Genomic DNA, 26284 nt, shown 5'->3' on the forward strand with positions numbered 1-26284 from the left:
TTGTTACTTGGATTATTTCTATTCTGTGTGTTCTCCCATTTATATATGATAAAGTATACTTGTACTTTTCCAGTTGTTTGCCTAAGTGAATCTGAGCGTGGAAAGATACAGAGTACCCTCAGTCAGCACCAAGGCTGTTATCAGACTGAGCAGCTAGTGTAAAGCAGGCAAGAGGGCTAAACACAAGTCCAGTATCCTCAGAGACGTACCCTGTGCCTGAGTTCAGGAGACGTTTCTGGAAATAACGCGTAAAACATATTTTAATGATATAAGCAATATGAAAACATTTGATATTTATTACATCTTTGCAATATATATATATATAGGTGTATAATTTAAGACACATTAGCAGGTAAACAGACACAAGACATTCTCTTGCCAGATTTTTGGTGATAAATAGAAGTAACAGATATGCAGAGAATCAGGAACCCTTGTAGATGGTACTGGCGGAGGTTTGCAGGTAGCACATTCAAACTGAGATTGGATCATTCCGTTTTCGGGTCCTCTGTGTCCTCAGTAGTCTCTGTTACAGCTTCAGTTTCAGGTGACGAATCCGGTTTACAGTCTTCAGTTGTGTTGGGTTCTCCGGGGTCCTGCTCAGTGGTCTCCCGATCATAAATGATGTCTTCTGGATTTGGAGCTGGCGGACAAAACTCTTCAGTTGGATACATCTCACGGAATATATTCTCAGCCTGCAACATACAAAACACAAATAAAGATAAGCAACAAATCAGCAAAGAAGTACATATGGCTTTTAGAAAGAAACCGAGGAGTCATTTGAAACTAAAGTAACCATTAGATACACACTACTAGAGAACGTATCTAACACACTTTATTATGTATACTAAGTGTTCTAGTAATAAAAATAACCCAATGAACATATTTTAGTTTAATAAGCAAAGATGACAAAAGTAACTAAAAAACATATTTTATGCAGTTAAGAATAAAAGAACGAGAAGACAAATATCATAAATGATATATTGCTCTGAAAACATGGGCACAGCAATGGGCACAACAATGGGCACAACAATTAAACACCCGGGTAGTTAAGCTTCCACTACACTGAAAGATACATTTTGTGAAAACCAAAGTAACCATAAACCTATATAAGTGATAAAATTAAATAAATGGAAGAAAATAAGTTTCACTGTGGATTTAGGTGGAAAAGTGGAAAACGAGGGATTTGGGTTAGTATTTAATTAAAGTAAAAGGATTACTATACACTGTGTGTTTATTTACTATTAGTAAGGACACTATAGGAGAATGATCCAACGCTACTAACAAGTGACAAAGAAGGTTTCTTTCTTTTGTCTACATTTGATGTCTCCATCACAGTCACAGACCAGCGTGTTCCTCATCAAACCTTTATTACACTCCAGGAGCGCTAACCACATAATATATCCGATGCTGCAACACACAAGTTTGGAACCACCCGGCTGAGCCACGGACAACATTCTCACCTGTTCTACCGCATGATCGTAACCAAAGCCAGGGTCCGGCCCGCTGCAGACGTACACGTTAGAGGGGAGTCCGACATACGACTGACGCTCTATCCCAGATGAGTCTCTCATGTTAAAATACATCATCCACAGGACCTGAGGTTTCTCTGGTTGGACACTTTGAGGATCTAGACAAAGAAAGATCAACGGCGATGTCATATAGGAAACTACAATACGTAGGGTTACTGAAAATTGTGTAAATTAAAAAATTGAGTAACACTGGCGGAAATGAGGTAAAGAGAAGTTTTAATTGGCTCATGGCCAATGAAAAACTGACTATTGCGCTAAACAATTGCTGGACGTTTTCAAATAAGAAGCTTAAGACCTCTACATAGAAGTAATATTTTGTTATACAACAGAATACAATTTGTTCCCATAATGCAGTACTATCGTAAAATAGCCAAAGCCCTCTACACCATTTATTATATTGGGGAACAAGATGAAGGGTTAAAAGTCTAAACGTTTTATCGCATCATTGCGGGGACGAGTTTCATTATTAGACCTAAGAACATGTGACCAGTGCAAATATTATTATTTATTTATAAATAATGCTAATATTTGCCGGGGCTATTGACTTTGATGTAGAGGATGGTGTGCAACATCTGTATTTTTTTTTCTAAATATTGCGATTGCTCAATCCCAGTGCCTGTCTGTACTCAAACACTGCAGTGCCCTGTGACTTAATGGGCAACAACACTCCACAAACACAGTCTGGTGTCATTCTTTGTGTTATGAAAGGAGGTGTTCATACATAAGTGATGAATTGTAATAATACACAGGGCAAAATAATACATAACTATTAGAAATATTATTAACCATCAAAACTGGTAATGTCAGCATGCCACGACGGTTCATGATGTTCATGTCGCCAACTAGATTGATGCCACACTGCATGGATTCCATTGGTAGCCCCATGAAAATGGCGGAGCCTAGCACAGGGGACAGTGCGAGGCTAGGAGGTGCTTGTCATGTTGCAGTGTATGGTTTTATTGTTAACACAGTGTGTGTTAGTACAGTACCTGAGTTGGTGCAGTGTGTGTCAGATAAAGAGCAGCTACACACCAAACAGGAAGTTACTCCTTTGCAGAGCAGATTCTGTCTGGCTGGATGTCTGAGATAATTCAATGTGCTTATTTAATACATTTGTTTCATACCTATATATATATATCTCTACTTTTTTTCCTTTCTTTACTTTAGCAGCGTCTTACTAGCTACATACAAGAAATATTAATCTAGATAATTCTGTACTAAAAAAAAAAACAATCGGCATCTAACAAAAATTATACGTCTTGTTTAAAAAGTTAATTTTCGAAAACCTACAAAAAAATTAGTCAGAACTCAAAATATAATGTTCTCACTGCTTTCAAGGGGCAGCGTAATTCAGTGTCTATAGTACATTCCATATCACAGACTGACAAATATAGTAAAGTTAATGAACAGAACAAGGCATGAACGGCGAGCTCTAGTGGTTTAATTACTTTCTCTATTTCATGATCAAAGTGGTCTCTGCAAGAAGGAATTCATCGCTTACCAAACACCCCTTGTGTTCTTCATCTGCTGAGCTCATACTGTAGAACACAGAACTAATACAATTTAATAAGGTCAAATACTAGGCCCGGCCTGTGTCCTGTAAGTCACTAAGTCCAATATAACATACAGAGTAAATTAAACACAGAAACCACTGTACAGGACACCAGTAAAAGACTCGGTAAGCGAGGACTCGCGGTGAATCAGTCTGCTGGATACACAGACATAGGAAGGGAGCAGAGCACACTGGGAGCTGTAGTCTGTGGGGTGGCCGAGCACACTGGGAGTTGTAGTCTGCAAAGTGGCCGAGCATGCTGGGAGTTGTAGTTCGCAGGGTGGCTGAGCACGCTAGGATTTCAGTAACAGTTGTTCTAGCACCACAACCTTATGTTACGTAGCCGCTGAGGGCCTTGATAAGATCTGAGCTACGAAAGCACGTAGTAAAATACTGCGCATATGCTGATGAAAATGCGCATCTTACACCAAAACAATTGACGTACATACAACACCTGAGTTTGAAAACAAAGATACATCTGGAGGAAGGAGACTCTTTGTAAGAAAACCGCACAGTGTCTGCAGCACAGAATCGCACTCACCGCGTGTGGGAGCGCAGTGACTGAGTCAGTGAGGACGGAACCGATAACGAACAAAAACTGTATCAAACGATGAACGGAACAAAGGATATTTTGAAATATTCGTCATGTTAAGTTTGGGGGCTCCTAGATCGGAGTCTGTCAGTTATTGGCTGTTGGAGGAAGATTGGGACATACAGACTGAACAGCACCCCTCCCCCTCACACATTATGTATACTTAGTTGTACATGTTGAGGCTTCGTTGTTCATTAACCAGTTCTAGGTATTCAACAGAAAAGTTATGAACTCACCAAATCAGTTGAGCCAATTTGTTCTGTCGTGCTTTATAAATCAATGTTTTTGGGTTTCCGTCAGTAAATTAGAGATGTTGAGTTGAGGCCTTCACGTTCCTAGGAGTGAAGTCCTAGGAGTTGTGGATTCGTCAAATCACAGATTTTCGTTGATTTCGATGGCCATATTTAAAACAGCAATTTTATAAAAAGCAAAACATGGCGAGTTTTGGCTTTAATAAAATGTTCCTCAAAATCGCCGCAAATCGGTGATTTGACGAATCCGCAGGTTAATAAATTTTCTCCCTAGAGTCAATTTTACAAAAAATATTAATCGCGTCCAGCCAGAAAGCTGTAATAACACAGAGGAGACCACACATGTAATAGACGCTACACATACGAATATATCTCCCTTCCTCTCAGTTTCTATCGCACAACTGGTGTCTCCATCAATGTAAGAGCTACGTGGTGGAATTACAGCCTCACTTCTACCGCCGCGCTGGATACAACACACGCAGACACCATGACGCAAACATTAATGTCTGTTTGTGGAATCTCTGGTTGGGAACTGACAAAGACCCACCAACCGATGGCGTCTTGTTTCCGCCGTGTGCAGCTGCAGGTGCCACGTAGCCTAAACGAGAGGAAATTGCGCTTTGTTACGTAATTTGGTTCCACAAAGTGGATGTAGGTGGACGGCTCGTGTGACAGGTCCTTGTTGCTTTGTGACTTTTCAAGCTCCACATCGACTTCAAAAGCAACGGCCACTCATACATCTAACCTGCCACGTCCCATTAAACATCTCACCCCGTCAGCATCTGGCCAGGCTGAGGCTTATAAAATATGAATATATTCTATATCTCACTTCTAGCCTAATAAGAGCTGATACATTGTAAATCTACAGAGCAAGGACTTTAAACACCCAACATCCTTAATGTTCTCTCTGTTTATTACAATGGTAAAATAATTTCTCTCTCTCTCCAACATCATCTACACTACGGATTGTACTAAATATACATCTACATAATCTGTAGATTTAGGTGCTGGATCTGTGACGCCTGGATAATGTGCGGTGACGGAACGGGGATGTATACATTTATTGTTTTTCAGCAGAGTGCAGCGAGATTAAATACGTTTTGTATTATTGCTGTGATATAAGGAACATGAGCGAGGTGTCAAGTTGAAATGTCAAGGAAGTCGTTAAGACAAATGTCAGCGTGTCGCAATAAGCATGATGAGGAAGTCACCGGAGGGTAATGGATTCCGCTAACCAGATGAAAGGATCTGTTATATAGAGCTGCTCCGTATATAGTCCTCGCTGACCCCACACCAATGCTTATTACTAAATGTGATGTCTTCTGGTAACATCCAGCGCAGAGAATTATCTAGATGTACTAGAGGCATCCAGTAATATAACATAATCAGCAAATGACCAAGGCTGCTGTTTATACAATGCATAGACCCTGCAGACCGAACGGGATCTTATCCATCGCTGGTGACCTCTGAGCATGGCTGGGACACTCACTAAAATCGATGTATGACCCCCCCCCCCCTCCCCCCCCCATTTGACATAGGGAGCCCTGATCTCTATGCTCCATTCACAGGACTGCCAGACTGTAGATCTGGTTTATATGAACCAAACATGATCCCTATTATGTAAATCGTTTCAGTTACGTTCAGCCAATGGGAGTGTGTCAGAGATCAGCTGATCATTTAAAGAGCCAAGAACCTTGGTACTAAACCAGTATTATTGTTTTATGTCATCTACTATTACCCAACAAGCAGATCCAGAGCAGAGGAACAGAGGAAACGCCACTTTTGAGCGGAGTTTCTGTTTAATTTGGGAGAACGTTTTATTAATACAGAATAAAGGAAAGAATCTGCACGGCCAATAAGTCAACACAGCTTTAACAGGAATGTCGTTAGCGAGTCTTTTATCTTGTATTTTGTAAGGTTATGGAATCGTTTAAAATGCTAATTAAGTCCAACAGCCTGTGAACAAATGGTCTCTTGATAAAATGCAAAACGCTGTTCAAAAAATCTTAAAAGTTCAGAGAGGCGGAGAAGTTATTTGTGTCTCACTTAGCGGAGGGATGAATGTCGTCCTCGCACGCAGGTGACTTTGTCCCTCTGACCTGCTATGGACCACTGCTCTCTATCTGGTGATTCATTCTCCATAACGCCAACAGTATTTCCTCTGACATTTTAATTAAAATACGACCACTACCTCATCATGCTGATAAAAGGGCCGTGTGTCAGGGAACCAGCTGTGTGCCGTGGGGGACCCTACTGATGGCACAGTCCCTGCAGAGGAATCTGGGGGGGCTTCTGAGCAATATATCATGGCTGACCGGGCGTTCCGCAGTGACGGGGTCCTGACAGCACCAAGTACCTAGGTGGGGCTCAAAGCACCAATGCGGAAAAGTTGTTACCCTAGCTGCTAAGTCAGTGTAAAACATGAATAAATAAAACAACGCAATGACAGCGGGATGAAAGGACACTGGGAAGAAATGAGACATTACTGCGTCATATATAATATCACCCCTATGATGCTGCTGAGACTGAGCAATTCCATCACATCTTAAGGGGGAATTTAATTGGCCGCGTAATATTAACCCAGATTTCTGTTGGTGGCTCCCTGAGCCTGGAGCAAAAACCAGCATTAAAAATGACCATACTAACAGTAATAACTCACACTATTAAGTAACGGTAATAGTGCGCAGGCTGCGTTACTTTCGAGAGTAACGCGGCCAACTGCATTCCCCCATAAATGTTTTAAATGTCATAAATTTGCCACTTTATAAAGCTGGACAATAATGAGTCAGTATTATTACATATATCGCTGAGTAAGAAAAATATACTGCTTGTCCCCATGTTCCAACTGGGAGTGGCTATCGGTAAGGGATGCACCATTAATGGGTGTGGCTATCAGTAAGAGGCGCAGCATTAGTAGATGTGGCTATCGGTAAGGAATGCACCATTAATGAGTGTGGCTATCAGTAAGGGGCGCAGCATTAGTGGGTGTAGCTATCGGCAAGGGATGCACCATTAGTGGGTGTGGCTATCGGTAAGGGATGCACCATTAATGGGTGTGGCTTTCAGTAAGGGGCGCACCATTAATGGGTGTGGCTATCAGTAAGGGGCGCAGCATTAGTGGGTGTGGCTATCGGCAAGGGGTGCAGCATTAGTGGGTGTGGCTATCAGTAAGGGATGCAGCATTAGTGGGTGTGGCTATCAGCAAGGGATGCAGCATTAGTGGGTGTGGCCATTGGCAAAGGGTGCAGCATTAGTGGGTGTGGCTATCAGTAAGGGGTGCAGTATTAGAGGATGTTGTCATCAGTAATGTACGTAGTATTAGCGTTTGGGTGGAGTTAATGACAAACCAATTATAACAACTTATTCAGATTCACAGAAACGTACCTAGATATGACGATCACATCATACAAGTAACATGCCTTCCTACACGTGTGACTCACACAAGAATCCTCCCCTAATATCAGCATTATTCATAAACTATTTGTCCCCACACTGTGACCACCAATTCTCACCTTCCGCAGCCTCCAGGGTGAATAGGTTTCGTATCACCGGCTCTAGGTCATCTCTGGCCGTTGTCTTCACTGAGGAACACGTGAGATGAACCAGGTCTGTAATCAGAACATGACATCAGGTCACAGTAGCAGTACAGGTACGTTCAGAGACAATGGGGTCAGAGAGCTACAGGGTGTTACATTGAACTGTTGTTATAGCGACAGATCAGTAGTAATAATGTTCTTTGTACTCTATAGAACAGTCTATGGTCGACAGAAGAGATAAAAGGACATTCCAAGGTTGCCTATTGGCTGGCAAGGCATGCTGTGACTTGTAGTCCCACAATAGTCTGGTGTATATTAGAATATGCAAATGATGTTTAAAGATCAACTTAGGACATCAAAAACAGCCAAAAGAAAACCTACAAATTATACATTTCATTAAGTTCCACTTTCTAGGTGTTGTTTTCCTATAATCCTTAATGTGATTCCTCATTAAGCGACAATACTGAACGGAATACACAAAGCTGTAACCCAATCAGGTGTAATTATTAGGAGCGACAGTCAACAGATATAAACATGGCTTCACTTCTACAAAGGGACTGTCTTATGGACATTGGTAATCAAAGGACACTTTATGTCTGCAAAGACTTTGCTGTACAACTTCCATAAACTTTTAATGAACTGAAATTTTCCTTTATCATCAGAGATCAAAGTCTTAACAAGGTACAATCTCCTTTTCATGTCTAATAATAATTAGTCTCATCTGGTTTGGTGTGGTAATCCGATCGTATCTAAGAACAGAGGGTCCTGTGTATTCTACGGCTCGACAATTATCCCATCCAGTGACACGGGCTGCGGGGGCGATCGTCCAATGGGGGGCCATTTATTAGCCTCCAAAATGGAGAAAAATATAACTTTCAGGTGCAGATAGGTAACGATATAAAGAAACTACACACAGATATTTTACCTTCTCAATTTATCGAGCTTTCAAAGACGAAGTCAATAAATGTATTATTGATAAACCGAACCGCATGTGAATCACAGGTTTCATGTACTAAGAAGAAGAATCTCAATTTGCGACATCTGAGAATTGCTATGAAATTAATTAACCCTTTCCTGGCTGTGGCCGCAGTTTGAAGCTATGAGGTACGCAGTTAGTAGCCACTGAAAAGTGCCGTAACCACGTATAGACGTACTATGGCTTTACTAATGACCTCCGTATATTTCAGCGGAGACCACCAGCAGTCCCGGGTTCCATTTCTCACGATCAGCTCCAATCTAATCAGATTTAAATTACTTGGATAGATAATTTAATTAGTTATAATTAAAGTCAATAGTCGGCCAACTTTGTTGACAATGAACCAACCTGGCGGACGACATCAGTAGAGAATTATTATATGTGTTAGAGTTGGGGGCAGGATATGAATGAGGAGATCAGTAGACAAACAACAGGATAACTTCGATATAGGTCTCTCTGAGACAAATACAAGAATTGGAACCTTTAGGAATATTAAATGACAACCAATTACAAGAATGTGTTCGTGACGTCAATATCTGCAACTGTCAACTGGATGGTTTAGGTGTAAATATATAACAACTCAACCCATTTAAATATCCTGTTGCATTTGTAACATTGCAGATTATATCCGGTTTTCCCAGAATGCTTAGCACGACGTGTCCAGTCGCATTGTCCTGAAGGCTTGCTCCGTGGTCAATATGGCTGCCTCCTAGGGGCACACTTAAAACATTTGCATTGTGACGGACACCTGAAAACGCCACGCCAGGTTTTTTACGGCTGCGTTTTATAGGCCTCGACCAAGCTTATTCACATGTGTATCTTTTAATCAAATTCCTTAACAGACGAGAAACACATCGTTAAAAAGGAAACATTAAGGTAGACTAATTGATTTAGAATAGGTTTTATAGATTTTTGCTCCAGTCGGTTATAAAATCATCAAAGCCGCCGTCATTTAATTTCAATATAGCCTCTCTATTATCATTTAGGGTATGACGGAGCCATAAAAGCTCATCACTGTATATTCTGATTAGGTTTGATTTACTTAGGTGGATCGGCATTAGTTACAGCGCTTGCCAGCATTTGTCTTCAGGTAATTCTCCGGGGAGGAAGAAGGATGAGCCTGGTTCATGAAACCATCATTAGACTGGAGATTTTTAGGGCAAGTGAAGGAGTTTGGTTCCACTCGGCGGGCAACGGCGATTATCTGACTGTCATCTCCGCGCTGTGATCAAAAGCAAGATGTATTTGTATATTTATCTTAAGCAATTGTTTGAAGGGGAAATCGCTCACTCAGATCTCATTTGTTGGTAATGAAGTAAAAAAACAGGAGCTGGGGATTTATGAGATGTGGATTTCAGGCTGGAACTGAGCTGAACGGAGAATCTTCTCTCGGATGAATTCTTTGTGAAAACAATGTATGGGCAGGAGGGGGGCGACGAGCCGTGTGAGCGATGGTCCGAGCGAGGAAGACAGGGAGCTCTATATAGTGCCTAAACTAACCCAAAAAGTGTGAATGTGGATGTTACGGTAAAATATTTATCCCCATTCCCAGGCCCCCAGTAACACGCGGGTCCCAAACTGTGGAACTAAGGTTAACAGGCTTTGCCCCCTGGAATTCGAATCATAATGTCTTAAAAAAAACCTAAAAAAAAACTGAGCAGGAACCGTTCCAGAAGTGGGCGCCGCTGATGCCGTTTGGCGGCCCAAACTTTAAGTGGTCACAGGTAACATCGCCCCTCACTAACCGCTTAGGCTTCTAATATATGTTTTTGAAATAGTTTTTTTTAAATTTAATTTCACAGGATATTGTCAAACATTCGTCAACCTAAAATATCAATTATGAATAGAAAATAGATTTAATTACAAATGTCCTGAAGTTGTGTCTAACCTTTATATGATTACATGTGTTTCAGGGACTTTTAGGGATTTTATCAGACGTTTTAATGTTCTATGTTTTTAAATGAAGTGTCCATTGTGTTAGTCATTTATTTATGTACAACATTATGATTTCAAGTCAAAACATTTTCTGCGTCTTATTGATTTGGGATGAATGTGGGGGGAGGGGGGGGGGGTCTCTATGTGTCTCCAACAGCTGCCCCCCCCCCCAACGTCAAACAGACTCCCAAAAACTAATACCGCTATTTGCACCACACTTCTAAACCGTTTGCTTATAAATACATTTACATTATTCTGTTTTGATTCTAATTATTTTCCAACGGTTCCTGATCAGCAAGAGAATATCTGGGGGGCTCTATAAACGGCACCATTATCATTAAAGCTGCTCTGGTTACTTCTGTTCTTTAACTATTAACCCTTAATGACTCAGAGAAGTGGATACGTAGAAGTGCTGTATTTCAACCATAAGTCTCAAAAATTATTAACAATGATTCATAAGAAACATGGCATCAAGGAGGTGTAAATGAAATAATTGGATACACATAGGAATCTAACGTCTGTCCATATAATGCTTCTCACATTTCCTCTTAAAGAAAGAGTTACAACTAAATACAACAATTACTAGTGATAATTTAATGACACGGGGGAAACGGACGTACATTTGTTCCGACATTTCAGGAATATGACGCAGGAACCTGAGGACAAATCTATGACAGAAGAGAATGATTCCACTTCCCACTCAGTCAACCGATCAGATCCCGACATTATCTAGTTTAAGCAAATTGCCGGGTAACTGGGAACGACGGCTCCCTAGACAAACCCAGCCTCCGTAATAAAGAGATCATCCATTAACCCTTATCACATGCGACAGCGTCTTATAACGCAGGATACCAGATCTGTAACGCGATAAACTCGCTCCCACAAACTGTGGCAAAATACAACAATCTCTTCTCTTGTTGTTTGACTTTTACTTGTAATGAAGAGAAAGCATAAAGGTTCTGCAATAAAATAGCAGGAAATCAGGGAAGAGGGAGCAATAATTATATGAAGCAGCCGCACAGATCCTTCCTCTCTTACACCAGCTAGGAGGACAATAAGACATTTCTGTTCACGGAGATCATTGTTTAGAATCAATGCACCAAATAGGCAGAGAACAGGACCACAATAAAACACAGAGGAGGGGATTGTGGGGGTGGTATAATGCTATATATATGATTAGTAATGATAGGATGTATATGGGAGGGTGGAGTGTGGAAGGAATCCGGAGTAAAAGGAGATAATCCACGCAAACACGCGGAGAACATACAAACTCCACACAGATCGTGTCCTGGTCAGAATCAAACCCAGGACCCCAGTGCTGTGAGACAGCAATGCTAACCACTGTGGCACCATGCTGCACCCACTTCCGTCCTTCAGATTCTTGTGGTGATAAAACTCACACGTGGTGAAGAACGCAGTAAAAACTTATAAATTACCATTAAATACATGGCTGCCGATCGGAGGGTACAAAGGTCCCAAAAATACAGAAAATTTACAAAGAATAAGCTGTAAAATGAATCTTCTTTATTAGAATCTTACGGTGTTCTACGCAAGTTCTGTAAAGTATAAGGTGTGATTTATTCTTCACTTTACTCCCTGTGCGATATTCAGACAAGTGCAGAAGTATCGTCAGACCATAACTGAGAATGTGTCAGTAAGTGAACCAAAACTACCATGAAAAACAGGCGCAACACTCGCCACGGCAATCTGTGACATCCGTACACCGCCCATCCGTGGCGTCTATATATCCCAAACCATTACTCTGCCCGACTACCAGTCTGACTGCAGTTACGTTCTTTGGACTCACAATATATAACAAACAGTTTTATGCTCTATTTTTTCTTGTTTTATGATATTGAAGTGAAGGTATTTTCCAATAGTCATTGGATTTATTTAATTGTCATTCTGACAATTGTGACTGTGTGACATTTGTTACAAATAACAATAAGATATGGAAAGAACAGTGAGGATGGATATATCAGATATTGAAGAAACGCGTTTCACAATCTCCCATTAGGTTTCTGAAAGGTCCTCAATATAACACAATGTTGCTGTCTGTACAATCATCTTTCAGCTGTACAGTCTGTGATCCTATAATGTGTAGTGATGATACGTCTTCCAATCACCCACAATCCTCTGCTGTGCAGACTCTTGTAAGATATAACCAACATCCCACGTTACCACGACCACAGGAATATTACGTATTCTAACATTGGACAGTTTCCTGGGTAAGACATTAATGTAAACTTCCAGCAGTGTTTGTTTTAACAAATAGCCATGAACACATTGAAGTAATTTTACCTGATTTTGGTTGCAAAGAGCAATTTAACCACTGATTCGTGAACTAATTATTCACCAATGAAGCCAGCTGGTTACAAATCATCATTATATCCCACGTACCCTGCTGATTACATTGGTAGTTTACATCTCACTGTTCTTTCCAGGTCGAAAAAAAATCAGTCGGTTGAAATCATCTTCTAATCAGATTGTCCGAATAACAATATTTGTGTGTTGTCGGCCAATACACATTGGCTGCGACAATACTGAAGTGTAAGATTGTGACAAACCTCTGCAAGCAGCGTATAACCACACTGTGTGTGAGAAATATTAAGTACGGTTTGTGCTTTTCATTAAGAAGCTTCGATGTCATTTCTCTTCACCGGCGTCAGTTTTCTTTTTAAACTACTAGAATTCCTGTCAGTCTACCTCCTGTCTTCTCACTATCAAAACATGTCAGTGTGATGTAAAGACATTCAGTGTACATATATATATCACATACATGTCACACGTAGCACTTACATGTGTTTTTCATGCAGGTGTTTGTGGCAGAGGAAAGTTCAGTCATGTAAACAGCATCTTGTTGTCCGTCTTCCGGGGGAACCGTCAGTACAGAGATCTATAAATGGACGAAAGGACATTTCACTCACAGTCTGACTGTTATATACATACATACACACACACATATATATATATATATTTATATTTATTAAGGCGTGGTGGTTAGCACTTCTGCCTCACAGCACTGGGGTCATGAGTTCAATTCCCGACCATGGCCTTATCTTTGAGAAGTTTGTATGTTCTCCCCGTGTTTGCGTGGGTTTCCTCCGGGTGCTCCGGTTTCCTCCCACACTCCAAAAACATACTAGTAAGTTAATTGGCTGCGGAATTAGTGGTGCTATATAAATAAATGGTGATGATGATGATATATACACATATACACACACATATATATATTATATATATATATATATATATATATATATATATATATATATACATATACATATACATATACACACACATTCACACTTCTTACACGGCAAGCGTTCCTTTCATATAACAATCATACATGTCTATGTAGAGTGTTCATATTGCAACACAAAAATAACATTCAACCAAACACTGCCATATACATGGACAAGGTATTACTCTCCGATGGTATAGAAAGTGAAAATTGAGGAACAGTAATGAAATAATGTGATCGCAACATAAAATATTATCTATAGTACGGTAGGGAGTACCGCTGTTCATTCCACTTTCACAATGAGGTATGTGACACAGACAATGTCACCAAATATAAAGACATATGTTAAAAAAGGAGCGCAGGTCACCCAGTCCCTGCATGTAGGGAATTGTATTGTTTACCTTAAATACTGGCTTCGATTATTCTGTAATAACAATAATATTAGGGCTGTGCTTCTATACCTTAATTACTTGCTATAACGAATATATTAAGTCTATTGTTCACATTTTTCCGTTTGATGTTAATGTCTAAGGTCTCATTCAAACCTGTCGCAAACCTGCATTAAACTAGGATACAATACTTAATGGTGCCATTTCCACCTTTGCATTCTGAAATGTTAACGTTGTGTTTACAATTTTACCACGCGGCAAAATTTATGCTTTAAATTGTTTTCACACAGAGAAAAGAAAAATATTTCTGCTTTAATGCAATGATGGTGCTGATATAGCTAACAAAGGCTTTGTAAGTAACAGTGCAAGTAGCAGACAATGCTGTAATCAGACATTGGTTTGATCATACCTTTCAACATTTGCAGTGGCAAAATTGGGACAAAATAAGCCCCATCCTGTATACCCCAAATTCTGCCTACAATCTGTCCAAACACACCCACTTTACCACCAATAATTCTCACTTTTTAGAAACTCCCTCCCACTTCAATGCAAGCTCCGCCCCACTCACAGTCTCCGAATCGGAAGAGTCCCATTGAAAATCAGGACAGTTGGGGGTTATGTTTTGATCATGCAAATGTAGAATGAAAATAAGTCCGATTGGCTGGCGTAAAGTGCAGCACCCGGTACTGCGCTAACGCATTTCACCAATTGGTCATACCACCACATTTTACTGGCACCAGGTATAATTATACTAAATTAATATTTCAGAATAATTCCAGTCTTCCTGCGCAACAATCACCAGAAGTCTCAGAAAACAGCGATGGAGACTGTTCTGTTTCCTTCCGTTTATATTTGTGACAGACTCGGTTTATTATGATGAATTATTTAATTATATTTACTGAAAATGTTGTGCCAATTACATTTCTGATGCCGTCAAACCTCAACTCAAAACTTAACACCATCTGTTGTGTCTGTAACAAAACAGAGGAAATGAGAAAGTAGAAAGTATTCTTCATTCTGCGACAAGTCTTTGTTGGCGTTTATTTAATGTTTTAATAATCTGGAAGAGAAATCTACAAAGAAAAGGAGGATTTTAATTCAGATGGACTAAGTAGCAAGATCGGTCATAGGCCAGTGTTAGGTGCCTTAAAAAATATGTATAAGAACCTGCAGCATTTAAACCAAGAATAACTCCCTACTTTCTCGGTTTAATATTGTATATGGGACACGGTGACGCGGTGTATATGGGACACAGTGACGCGACTTATATGGGACACGGTGACGCAACATATGTTGGACACGGTGATGCGACTTATATGGGACACGATGACGCGACTTATATGGGACACGGTGACGCGGCGTATATATGGGATACGGTGACGCAACGTATATGGGACACGATGACGCAACGTATATGGGACACGATGACGCAACGTATATGGGACACGATGACGCAACGTATATGGGACACGATGACGCAACGTATATGGGACACGATGACGCGGCGTATATATGGGACACGATGAGGACGCGACGTAATGGGACACGGTGACGCGACATATGTGGGACACGGTGATGCGACTTATATGGGACACGATGACGCAACGTATATGGGACACGATGACGCGACTTATATGGGACACGGTGACGCGTCGTATATGGGACACGGTGACGCGGTGTATATGAGACACGGTGACGCGACTTATATGGGAAACGATGACGCGACTTATATGGGACACGATGACGCGACGTATATATGGGATACGGTGACGCGACTTATATGGGACACGATGACGCAACGTATATGGGACACGATGACTCAACGTATATGGGACACGATGACGCGACGTATATGGGACACGATGACGCGACGTATATGGGACACGATGACGCAACGTATATGGGACACGATGACGCGACGTATATATGGGACACGATGAGGACGCGACGTATATGGGACACGATGACGCGACGTATATGGGACACGATGACGCGACGTATATGGGACACGATGACGCGACGTATATGGGACACGATGACGCGACGTATATGGGACACGATGACGCGACGTATATGGGACACGATGACGCAACGTATATGGGACACGATGACGCGGCGTATATATGGGACACGATGAGGACGCGACGTATATGGGACACGATGACGCAACATATATATGGGACACGATGATGCAACGTATATATGGGACACGATGACGCGACGTATATGGGACACGATGACGCAACGTATATGGGACACAATGACGCGGCGTATATATGGGACACGATGAGGACGCAACGTATATGGGACACGGTGACGCGACGTATATGGGACACGATGACGCGGCGTATATATGGGACACGATGAGGACGCGACGTATATGGGACACGATGAGGACGCGACAGATATGGGACACTGTGACGCGACGTATATGGGACACGGTGACGCAACGTATATATGGGACACGATGACGCAACGTATATATGGGAGACGATGACGCACCGTATATATGGGACACGATGACGCAACGTATATATGGGACACGGTGACGCAACGTATATATGGGACACGATGATGCAACGTATATATGGGACAAGATGACGCGACGTATATGGGACACGATGACGCAACGTATATGGGACACGATGACGCGGCGTATATATGGGACACGATGAGGACGCGACGTATATGGGACACGGTGACGCGACGTATATGGGACACGATGACGCGGCGTATATATGGGACACGATGAGGACGCGACGTATATGGGACACGATGAGGACGCGACAGATATGGGACACTGTGACGCGACGTATATGGGACACGGTGACGCAACGTATATATGGGACACGATGACGCAACGTATATATGGGAGACGATGACGCACCGTATATATGGGACACGATGACGCAACGTATATATGGGACACGGTGACGCAACGTATATATGGGACACGGTGACGCGACGTATATGGGACACGGTGACGCGACGTATATGGGACACGATGACGCAACGTATATATGGGACACGGTGACGCAACGTATATATGGGACACGATGACGATGACGCAACGTATATATTGGACACGATGACGCAACGTATATATGGGACACGATGACGCAACGTATATATGGGACACGATGACGCAACGTATATATGGGAGACGATGACGCACCGTATATATGGGAGACGATGACGCACCGTATATATGGGACACGATGACGCAACGTATATATGGGACACGATGACGCAACGTATATATGGGACACGATGACGCAACGTATATATGGGACACGATGACGCAACGTATATATGGGACACGATGACGCAACGTATATATGGGAGACGATGACGCAACGTATATATGGGACACGATGACGCAACGTATATATGGAACACGGTGACGCGACGTATATGGGACACGGTGACGCGACGTATATGGGACACGGTGACGCGACGTATATGGGACACGATGACGCGACGTATATATGGGACACGGTGACGCGACGTATATATGGGACACGATGACGCAACGTATATATGGGAGACGATGACGCAACGTATATATGGGACACGATGACGCAACGTATATATGGGACACGATGACGCAACGTATATATGGGACACGATGACGCAACGTATATATGGGAGACGATGACGCAACGTATATATGGGACACGATGACGCAACGTATATATGGGACACGATGACGCAACGTATATATGGGACACGATGACGCAACGTATATATGGGACACGATGACGCAACGTATATATGGGACACGATGGCGCAACGTATATATGGGACACGATGAAGCAACGTATATATGGGAGACGATGACGCAACGTATATATGGGACACGATGACGCAACGTATATATGGGACACGGTGACGCAACGTATATATGGGACACGGTGACGCAACGTATATATGGGACACGGTGACGCAACGTATATATGGGACACGATGACGCAACGTATATATATGGGACACGATGACGCAACGTATATATGGGACACGATGACGCAACGTATATATGGGACACGATGACGCAACGTATATATGGGACACGATGACGCAACGTATAAATGGGACACGATGACGCAACGTATATATGGGACACGATGACGCAACGTATATATGGGACACGATGACGCAACGTATATATGGGACACGATGACGCAACGTATATATGGGACACGATGACGCAACGTATATATGGGACACGATGACGCAACGTATATATGGGACACGATGACGCAACGTATATATGGGACACGATGACGCAACGTATATATGGGACACGATGACGCAACGTATATATGGGACACGATGACGCAACGTATATATGGGACACGATGACGCAACGTATATATGGGACACGATGACGCAACGTATATATGGGACACGATGGCGCGGCGTATATATGGGACACGATGACGCAACGTATATATGGGACACGATGAGGACGCGACGTATATGGGACACGATGACGCGACGTATATGGGACACGATGGCGCGGCGTATGCACATTGACACCATGGGAGAACATCACGTCAGGACTAGAGGAGACTACAACATCACAGAGGGACATGGAGGTCCTACTGGGCCTGCATGTACCGTGTAGACTATTAATATTGGTGACTGTTTTGAGGGTCAGCAAAAAACTCCATGTTCATGTCGAATTTTAAACATAACTTATTTTTCTTTATTAATGGCTATTTGTCCAGAATTAGGGTGTAGAAGCGGGGGCAGAAGTGGGCGAGCGTCTAGGATATTACGATGTATTGATGGTATTTACAGACCAGTCTTACGCTGCAAGGAGAAGGCAGCTCCCATTCCTTCCCCTATATACACATAATATCTTATATGTCCCAGTGACGTCAGTAGCCGTCTCTGTTGTATTATACCACAGGTCTGTGCCCCGTGTACAAGAAAATAATTTGTGGCCTTAACACAATCACCAAAGTCTTTTGTGATATGTACCACATGTATACACTACGGGGCACAATACTCCACCTAGGATAAACCCTAAAATGTATCAGAATAAACAGAAACTGATACATTTAGTTAGACAGCTCTGCTCATGTGTGACATACACCGGATCAGACGTAACATCACACAGTGTCTGTGAGGTCTTATAGGGAAGCGATGATAGACAGTGACAAGCACCATGTATGTATGTATGTATGTATGTATGTAGCCACATTGTAGGCTGTTGTAGACCAGAAGCACGCTAATTACAGATGTCATTAATCACAGCTGATTACACATAGGTACGACCAGATCATGTGATTACTGTATGCCGCATTCTATGCTGAACTCAGCTGAGGTCATCAATATGGCAGCCTCCATATACAGGGAAGGGAAGTTGCTCTACAGCAGGCCTGTCCAACCTGCAGCCCTCCAGGTGTTGTGAAACTACAAGCCCCAGCATGCTTTGCCAGTAGACAACCTGTTGATAGCTGGAAGGGCATGCTGGGACTTGTAGTTTCACAACATCTGGAGGGCCGCAGGTTGGACAGGCCTGCTCTACAGACACGTTAATCATCATCAGCTATTTATATAGCGCTACTAATTCCGCAGCGCTGTACAGAGAACTCACTCACATCAGTCCCTGCCCCATTGGAGCTTACAGTCTAAATCCCCTAACACACACATACATACACACAGAGACAGAGACACTAAGGGCAATTTAATAGCAGCCAAGTAACCTACCAGTATGTTTTTGGAGTGTGGGAGGAAACCGGAGCACTCGGAGGAAACCCACGCAAAAACGGGGAGAACATACAAACTCCTCACAGATAAGGCCATGGTTGGGAATCGAACTCATGACCCCAGTGCTGTGAGGCAGAAGTGCTAACCACTGAGCCACTGTGCTGTCCATACAAATAACACATAACATTAAAATGACACTGAAAATCATACAGGATGAAGGGACCCATTTGCATCCATCCATAATACATACGTGTGCCAACCTTAGTGTATGTGCGTGATCAGCAACAGCAGACGCAATACATCTAAGACAATCAGTACTGGGTTAATACAGAACATGCAGTAAGAAGATGATGATTCTGTGGTTTGTTATTCGTACCTCTTGGTCTGATTCTGATTTCAGGATGGAGCGGTCAGTGATGAGAACAGCTCGAGAAATCTGCCTGTGGAGTGGAATAATGAGACCCATTTGTGAAATATTAGTTACTTTTAGATGCCCTCTGGAAAACCACATCCCTTAGCCAGTCTGCTGCCTTAAAGAGCAATTCACATTAATATACGTACATCAGTGCATTACTGAGTAAATGATATAACATACCCTGCATGCTCTCTACCCCCTCTCTGCAGCAGGCGGCCACGTCAGGCAGGAAAACCTTCTCTAACAGAGTAGATAGAGAGAGACTGACAGCTCGGAAGGCTTGCTTGGCAGACATGTACAGTGCGGATTGTGGATGGGCGGGCCCAGTGATGTCACAGTGACTGATCCCATAGGACACAGTCCTCAAGATGTGGGAGGAGCTTCAGCTGCCAGCAGTGGAGTGAGGGGAGGGACACTACTGTTTAATGGTGCTGCAGGGTAACGCTGAACAATGTATTTACCTTAATGGTTCGAATGGGAACATTTTAGGGTTTAGTTGTACTTTAATTCAAAAAAAGAATTCTATCATTGTGATGGTTCTGTGCAGAATGCAGGGTTAATGTGACCATTTACTGTCACACCCCAACATGCTAATCTTACAAACAGTATTTATTATAATTCTATAAAAGTTATACTGTGCAGTGTAAGAACAGGGGAATTATATCGCACACATAGCCTGAGTGGATGCAGTAATGTTCTGTACAATCGTCCTACGCACCCACCTGTAGCAGACTTGCGTGCAGGTGGTTTCAGGTAGGTAACTTTCCTCCAGGATCACATAATTGCAACTTATTCGTTTACCTCTGCTATCAATAACCGCGTTACACCTGGAAAATATAAAGTAGAATACACAGAATTACTGCCATTGATGGCTTTAAATCCATTATTATAGTGATGTTGTCTCCTGCTGAACACAGACAGAAAGCAAAGATCGTAAGCTCAGGACGAATGTATCATCTTGTGGAACAGATCTAACATTGAAAGAGCGACGTTATTTAATTGCAGTTCACTTCAGGGTAGAATAATGATTGGTCTGTCCTGATCCCACCAATGGAGTGATGTCACTGCCATTTACACTGAAATAATGTCAAAGTGTTAAATCAGAGGATGTCGAAGTCCGCTGAACTCATGACGGGTGTCAGCAATAAATCCAGATCCCTGTGACATCAGACACGCATCTAACACGCTACTTCCAATGTCTGGTGAGGACATGATATCTGCCTCACATACAAGGGGGTCCGGGTGGGATTACAGGTCATGAGGTGACCTCATTTCTCCTAAACCACTGCATAAAACCCAGGCACTTACTTGTGACATGAATGTGTTAATCACACCAGTGACAAGGCTGCGGCCTCCGTGATTAACCCTTTCCTGCAATGGTGACTTATTCAAGTATATCGATCACCCCCCCCCCCCACCTTCCCAGAAACGCTACAATAGCTGAGGGTCTCCTATCTGATGCCGCAGGGACACAGACAGATCGCTGTCACTTTACATTACATTTCCATATAAATGAGATACTCCAATCAATCCTCTGTAATGTTTCCATCAATTCCCAATGAAAAGCAATCTAGTAACTTTCCTTCCTCGTCCAATATTAATGAACTTGTCCTTTTTATTTTACGTTTTTTTAAAAAAAATATATTTATTTATTTTTTGATCATTTTGTGGAAGAGGCAACTGTGTAAATGTTTCTAACTATTATTATTGTTATGGAACCAAACAAGGAACAATAATATTATGTGCAGAATTTTTACAATATGTTTGCTCTGTTTACTGTTTAAGAAGCTGATGTTATAATTAAAACAAACTGTTACATACAAACTATCCATAAGATACAAAGCTTTATTGTGGTAATGTATACATTGTGGCATTATTCTGTGTTTTGGTTTGGGAAGGGACCCTGCAACCTCAGAAATGTAAATAAATGTTAAATTCAAAGACCTTGTATATTTATAATACATACATCCCAAATATTATCCTTTTACCACCTGTGCTCAGACAGTGTGTTACATTGTATAATCTGTAACACAGAGTGTTACATTATGTAATCTGTAACGTGCGCAGTGTTACATTGTGTAATCTGTAACACTGGAGAGGATAACAGGTGCTGAGGTTTCAGAAGTGGCCACTTAACAACAAACACTTTATATCACACAGTGGTGTTGTTCACACAATGACTAATGGGGCAGAATGGACCCGACACCTTCATCGGGGGTTGGGATCTGCAGTTTACTGTCCCATAAGAACATATATTATTGCTATCTCTCAATAAAAGCCACCAATGAGAATTCAGAATCACAATTTCATTCTGTCCCATATTTCCATATATAACATTAGAGGCATTTGCATACTGTGCCAGTGGCACTAAGCAGGATATGCAAATGATTATCATAAGGGTTATTTGTAGGATGAAATCACGGAGGCAGCAGCGTCTCTGTGAAGAACATGGGAATAAATAACCAAGGAAAACAGACTTCCTATGTAAAGATTACATGTCTTAAATATGTTCCTTGACCACCAGCTGCTAATATTGTTCAGTGCCATTCAAACTATTTATATCTGGGAGGAATTTTGAATAAATTTCAATATAGAAAATAATTTTTCTCACTTTCCTCTGTGGTTCACAACTCTCTGTACTAATCAGAACTTGAGTGTATATTACTGGGGAAGCAATTTTCCTGTGCACATCAAACTTCCTGACTATAAATCTGTATAACGACAGTGCAGAGACTGAAATGACAGATAACAGAGGACAATAACCAACAAGATGGGTCATAAAACTGACAACATCCAAATCACCCCCCCCCCTTCACCCCTCTTCGCACCATAACATTTATTTGGTGATTCTGTAACACATAACTGGCAAAATCCCCCCGAAAATGCCTCTAGCAGTCCCCGGGGTGGTTGAATGGGGCAGATTCACCATAGTAAAATCTTTTACGACAGTGGTAGTACAGCTTTAAATTTGCTACATGACAAAGTATATTCTGCCTTTTATAATTTGTCCATTTGGGGGTCAGAGGTCATTTCACCTTTGCTGGGGAAAAGTTTTGTTTTTTTTAAATGATTCCTACTTATAAAAATGTCTATTTTGCTATAAAAGTATAAACATAAAACACCAACAGCGGACAGAACCGTCTTTACTTTTAGGAATAAAAAGATAAATACAAAGTTAATTAAAGAGCAGATCCCCCCCACACTTTAGATGTAAAAGCCGCGCAGCAGAGACGCCCGTGATCCTCCGTACGCAGGTTTGTGTGGTCTCATCCGGAGTTGGGACAATGAATCACACACAGCCCTCCATTGACCTTCTCTCAATGTGTCTAGATAAAAGGATAGAAAGTAGAATCCATCTTCCAGCCGAGCCATGAGTTATAAACGTACTTTATAGGCCTCATTATCCAAACTAATGGACTAAGGGCAGCATCCTTGAAATGGACTTGCCCGGCACTGACAGAGGCTTTGCCGCAATATTTCAGCACCGATATGTAAATTTCATGGCGTCTGCCATCTTTTTTTATTAAGGAAATATAAATTTATTGCGTTTTTTTCGCCCACTTTGAGGGACACTTTCCAGGGGTCTGGATGAGAAGGGTTTGTTTTCTAAGTGGCTTCCAAAGAAAAATTATGTACAAATTGATTAAAACTATATATTTTATGGCACAACCTCCAAAGTTAAGCGGCTTAAAAAGTTTTGGCGAAGTTTTTATCACTGTTTAATGTGTAAGCGATTATAGATGGACGGGGACCCAGGCTTTACCAACTTTCGTGTCCTTAAATGTCGCTATCTACAGCGTGTGCACCCTGCTCTTTGGCATCATACAAATTCTACCTACACACCCTTGATGGGTTTTTCTGGCTTTGAACTTTGACCGAAACAACAACAATGGATAATGAGACAACAACACTAAGTAGCCCCCACACTTAAGCTGGGTACACACTACACGGTTTTCGTCCAATAATCGGCTCAATCAGCCGACTTACGACCGCTCGTTCAAAAGTCGGGTCAGTGTGTGCAGTGACACGATGGTCGAAAGTCTGCCCAAATGGACGATTGTCGCCTCATTTGGTTGGTCGTACCCTTTAATATTTTCGTTCCAATCTCGTTTCCGTTGTGTAGTGTGTATAAGTTTCCGACCCATCCACAACAGTGTGTATGAAATTACATTCATTGCTCACGACAACATGGCTGTAAAAAGTCGCTAAAGGGACGTCCGCTCTTCCCTTTATCGTCCTAAACAAGGCTAGTGTGTATGCAGTCCATGGACCGAGCGATCGGAACATCGATCGCATGTAAAATCGCTCGGCATAAAAAGTTGGTGGAAATTTCTGTAGTGTGTACCCAGCTTTACAAACCACTGTTTTGCCTCCAAGGCCACAATAAACCACAACAGCAGCCGTTCGCTGTGTTGTTTTCACAAAGCGCCGATTTATCAAGAATCACTGCGGTACAAGCGCTGCCGCAATCCTCCCTCTTGTTATCAACACCTCAAGAGAGCGATACCAGGAGGAAAATGAACGAAAACAATGGTTTAGCCTCAGAATAAAGCATTTTTCAATTGCTAATATTTTTGCAACATTTTAATCTATTTTATACAATACAATTTGTATTTTTAATTTTTTTTTTTTAATTAGAAAGCCAATGTCCCTTCAGACTGGTCCAGCGAATCGGTACATTAACCCTTACAGCACCGGACCAGTATCTCCAAGTTGCCTTGGGTAAATTTTAATCATAAATTATGGCTATAGGTGATTTTCTATCGCCACATTAAGTGATATTAATAAATAGACCCCTGTATCCCTCCTCGAGTCAGATTAGTAGACTGGAATCCTCATCAGTTGGTTCAGGGAAATAGTTGGTCTTATACAGCAGCAACGTTCAGTCTTTGTAAAGGTTGTTTTCTATCACTTTTAGCTTTATATTATTACTTGTTCATTTGTATATAAATAGCGGCTGAAGCATTTGTGCAGTTTTGTACAATCTTCGGTCACTTGGAATGTCAGTAAAAAGACGTTTCAAGGTGTTCTCATGAGAAATGCAGAAAGTTGTTGGAAAAGACCAGTAGCTGCTGCTGATTGTCCCTTCTTATACAATGTTGGGGGGATAATTAAGGCAGACGTAGAGCTGGTCACTGGTAACTTTCCTCCATAGATTCCATTACACGTGAGTAACACACGGATCTAGCAGCACATACATGCAACATAAAAGTCACATGCTCCAAGTACAAATTATTTTCTAGAAAAGTTGTGATTGGTTCACATTTCTGCCCTATGAAAATGCACATCTCTGCCGTCTTACAAAAGTTGAATCCCCATTAAGCAAACAGCTATGAGCATTGCGGCCCTAAGTCTATGCCACCCTAAATCTATAGGGCAGAGATTAACATACAGTTGGTTTATGAGTGGCGAGGCATAATACAGGTTAGCTTCTGTGTCCTCATTTAATAAGCCCCGCCCACATGTGACATCATCCTCTACTCCTGCCCTGAAGTTATATGCATATGGCTGGCCACAATCGTTTACATACTGTCCAATCACAGGTGAGTAAGTGGAAGAACTGTATATCACGGGGACTAATCAGTATTTGGCTGAAATCATTGGCCTATCATTCATTACAATCAGCTTTTTGGCACAGGATGGGGGTGGTGGAAGCGGAAATTAACGGAAAATTAAATCTAAATCAGCTAAATAAACTGACAAAATCTCGAGAGTGTTAGTGGGGGTCAAACACCTGATCTATGGAGCACATTATAACTAACTGCAACCTTCCTAATCAGTTACATATTTTTCAAATCTATTATTTATATTTGGGACACAAGTCCAAGTCCTTTGTTCCATTTAGCACAATATACATTTCTCTTCCGCTTAATAAATTGCGCAGAAAATGTCGCTATTAGTAAACTCCCAGCGGCCGTCACCCACCTATTAAACACCGTCCACCGAGAGCAGTGTTTGATTTACACCCGTGGAAAATACCTCTGTAAAGAGACAGAGCAATGTCTGTATCTTTTTTTCTATTCTCCTTTATCTGCTTTGTGAACATTACGACCATAACTCAGAGAAACAGAACGGGCATCCGCGGGACGCGGAAAGAGCTACGAAACCATAATGTTTAAATGACTCTATTCTGTGAGCATGAAAGGC

The 26284-nt window shown here is 41.8% G+C and overlaps 1 protein-coding gene across 1 annotated transcript in view; it reads right to left on the reverse strand.

Moving 5' to 3' along the window:
• Window positions 1-278: 278 nt before the first annotated feature.
• The window catches only part of CHM (CHM Rab escort protein), a 75000-nt gene continuing 48994 nt past the window's right edge, over window positions 279-26284 (reverse strand). The window contains exons 10-15 of the mRNA XM_075186231.1: window positions 20860-20964; window positions 20099-20162; window positions 13171-13267; window positions 7437-7532; window positions 1461-1627; window positions 279-692 (exon numbers count right to left, since the gene is read on the reverse strand). Coding sequence (XP_075042332.1) covers window positions 486-692; window positions 1461-1627; window positions 7437-7532; window positions 13171-13267; window positions 20099-20162; window positions 20860-20964 — 736 coding nt within the window. The 3' untranslated portion in view covers window positions 279-485. The remainder of the gene's footprint in view (window positions 693-1460; window positions 1628-7436; window positions 7533-13170; window positions 13268-20098; window positions 20163-20859; window positions 20965-26284) is intronic.

Source organism: Mixophyes fleayi, chromosome 9, assembly GCF_038048845.1.
Source record: "Mixophyes fleayi isolate aMixFle1 chromosome 9, aMixFle1.hap1, whole genome shotgun sequence".
Taxonomy (NCBI): Eukaryota; Metazoa; Chordata; class Amphibia; order Anura; family Limnodynastidae; genus Mixophyes; species Mixophyes fleayi.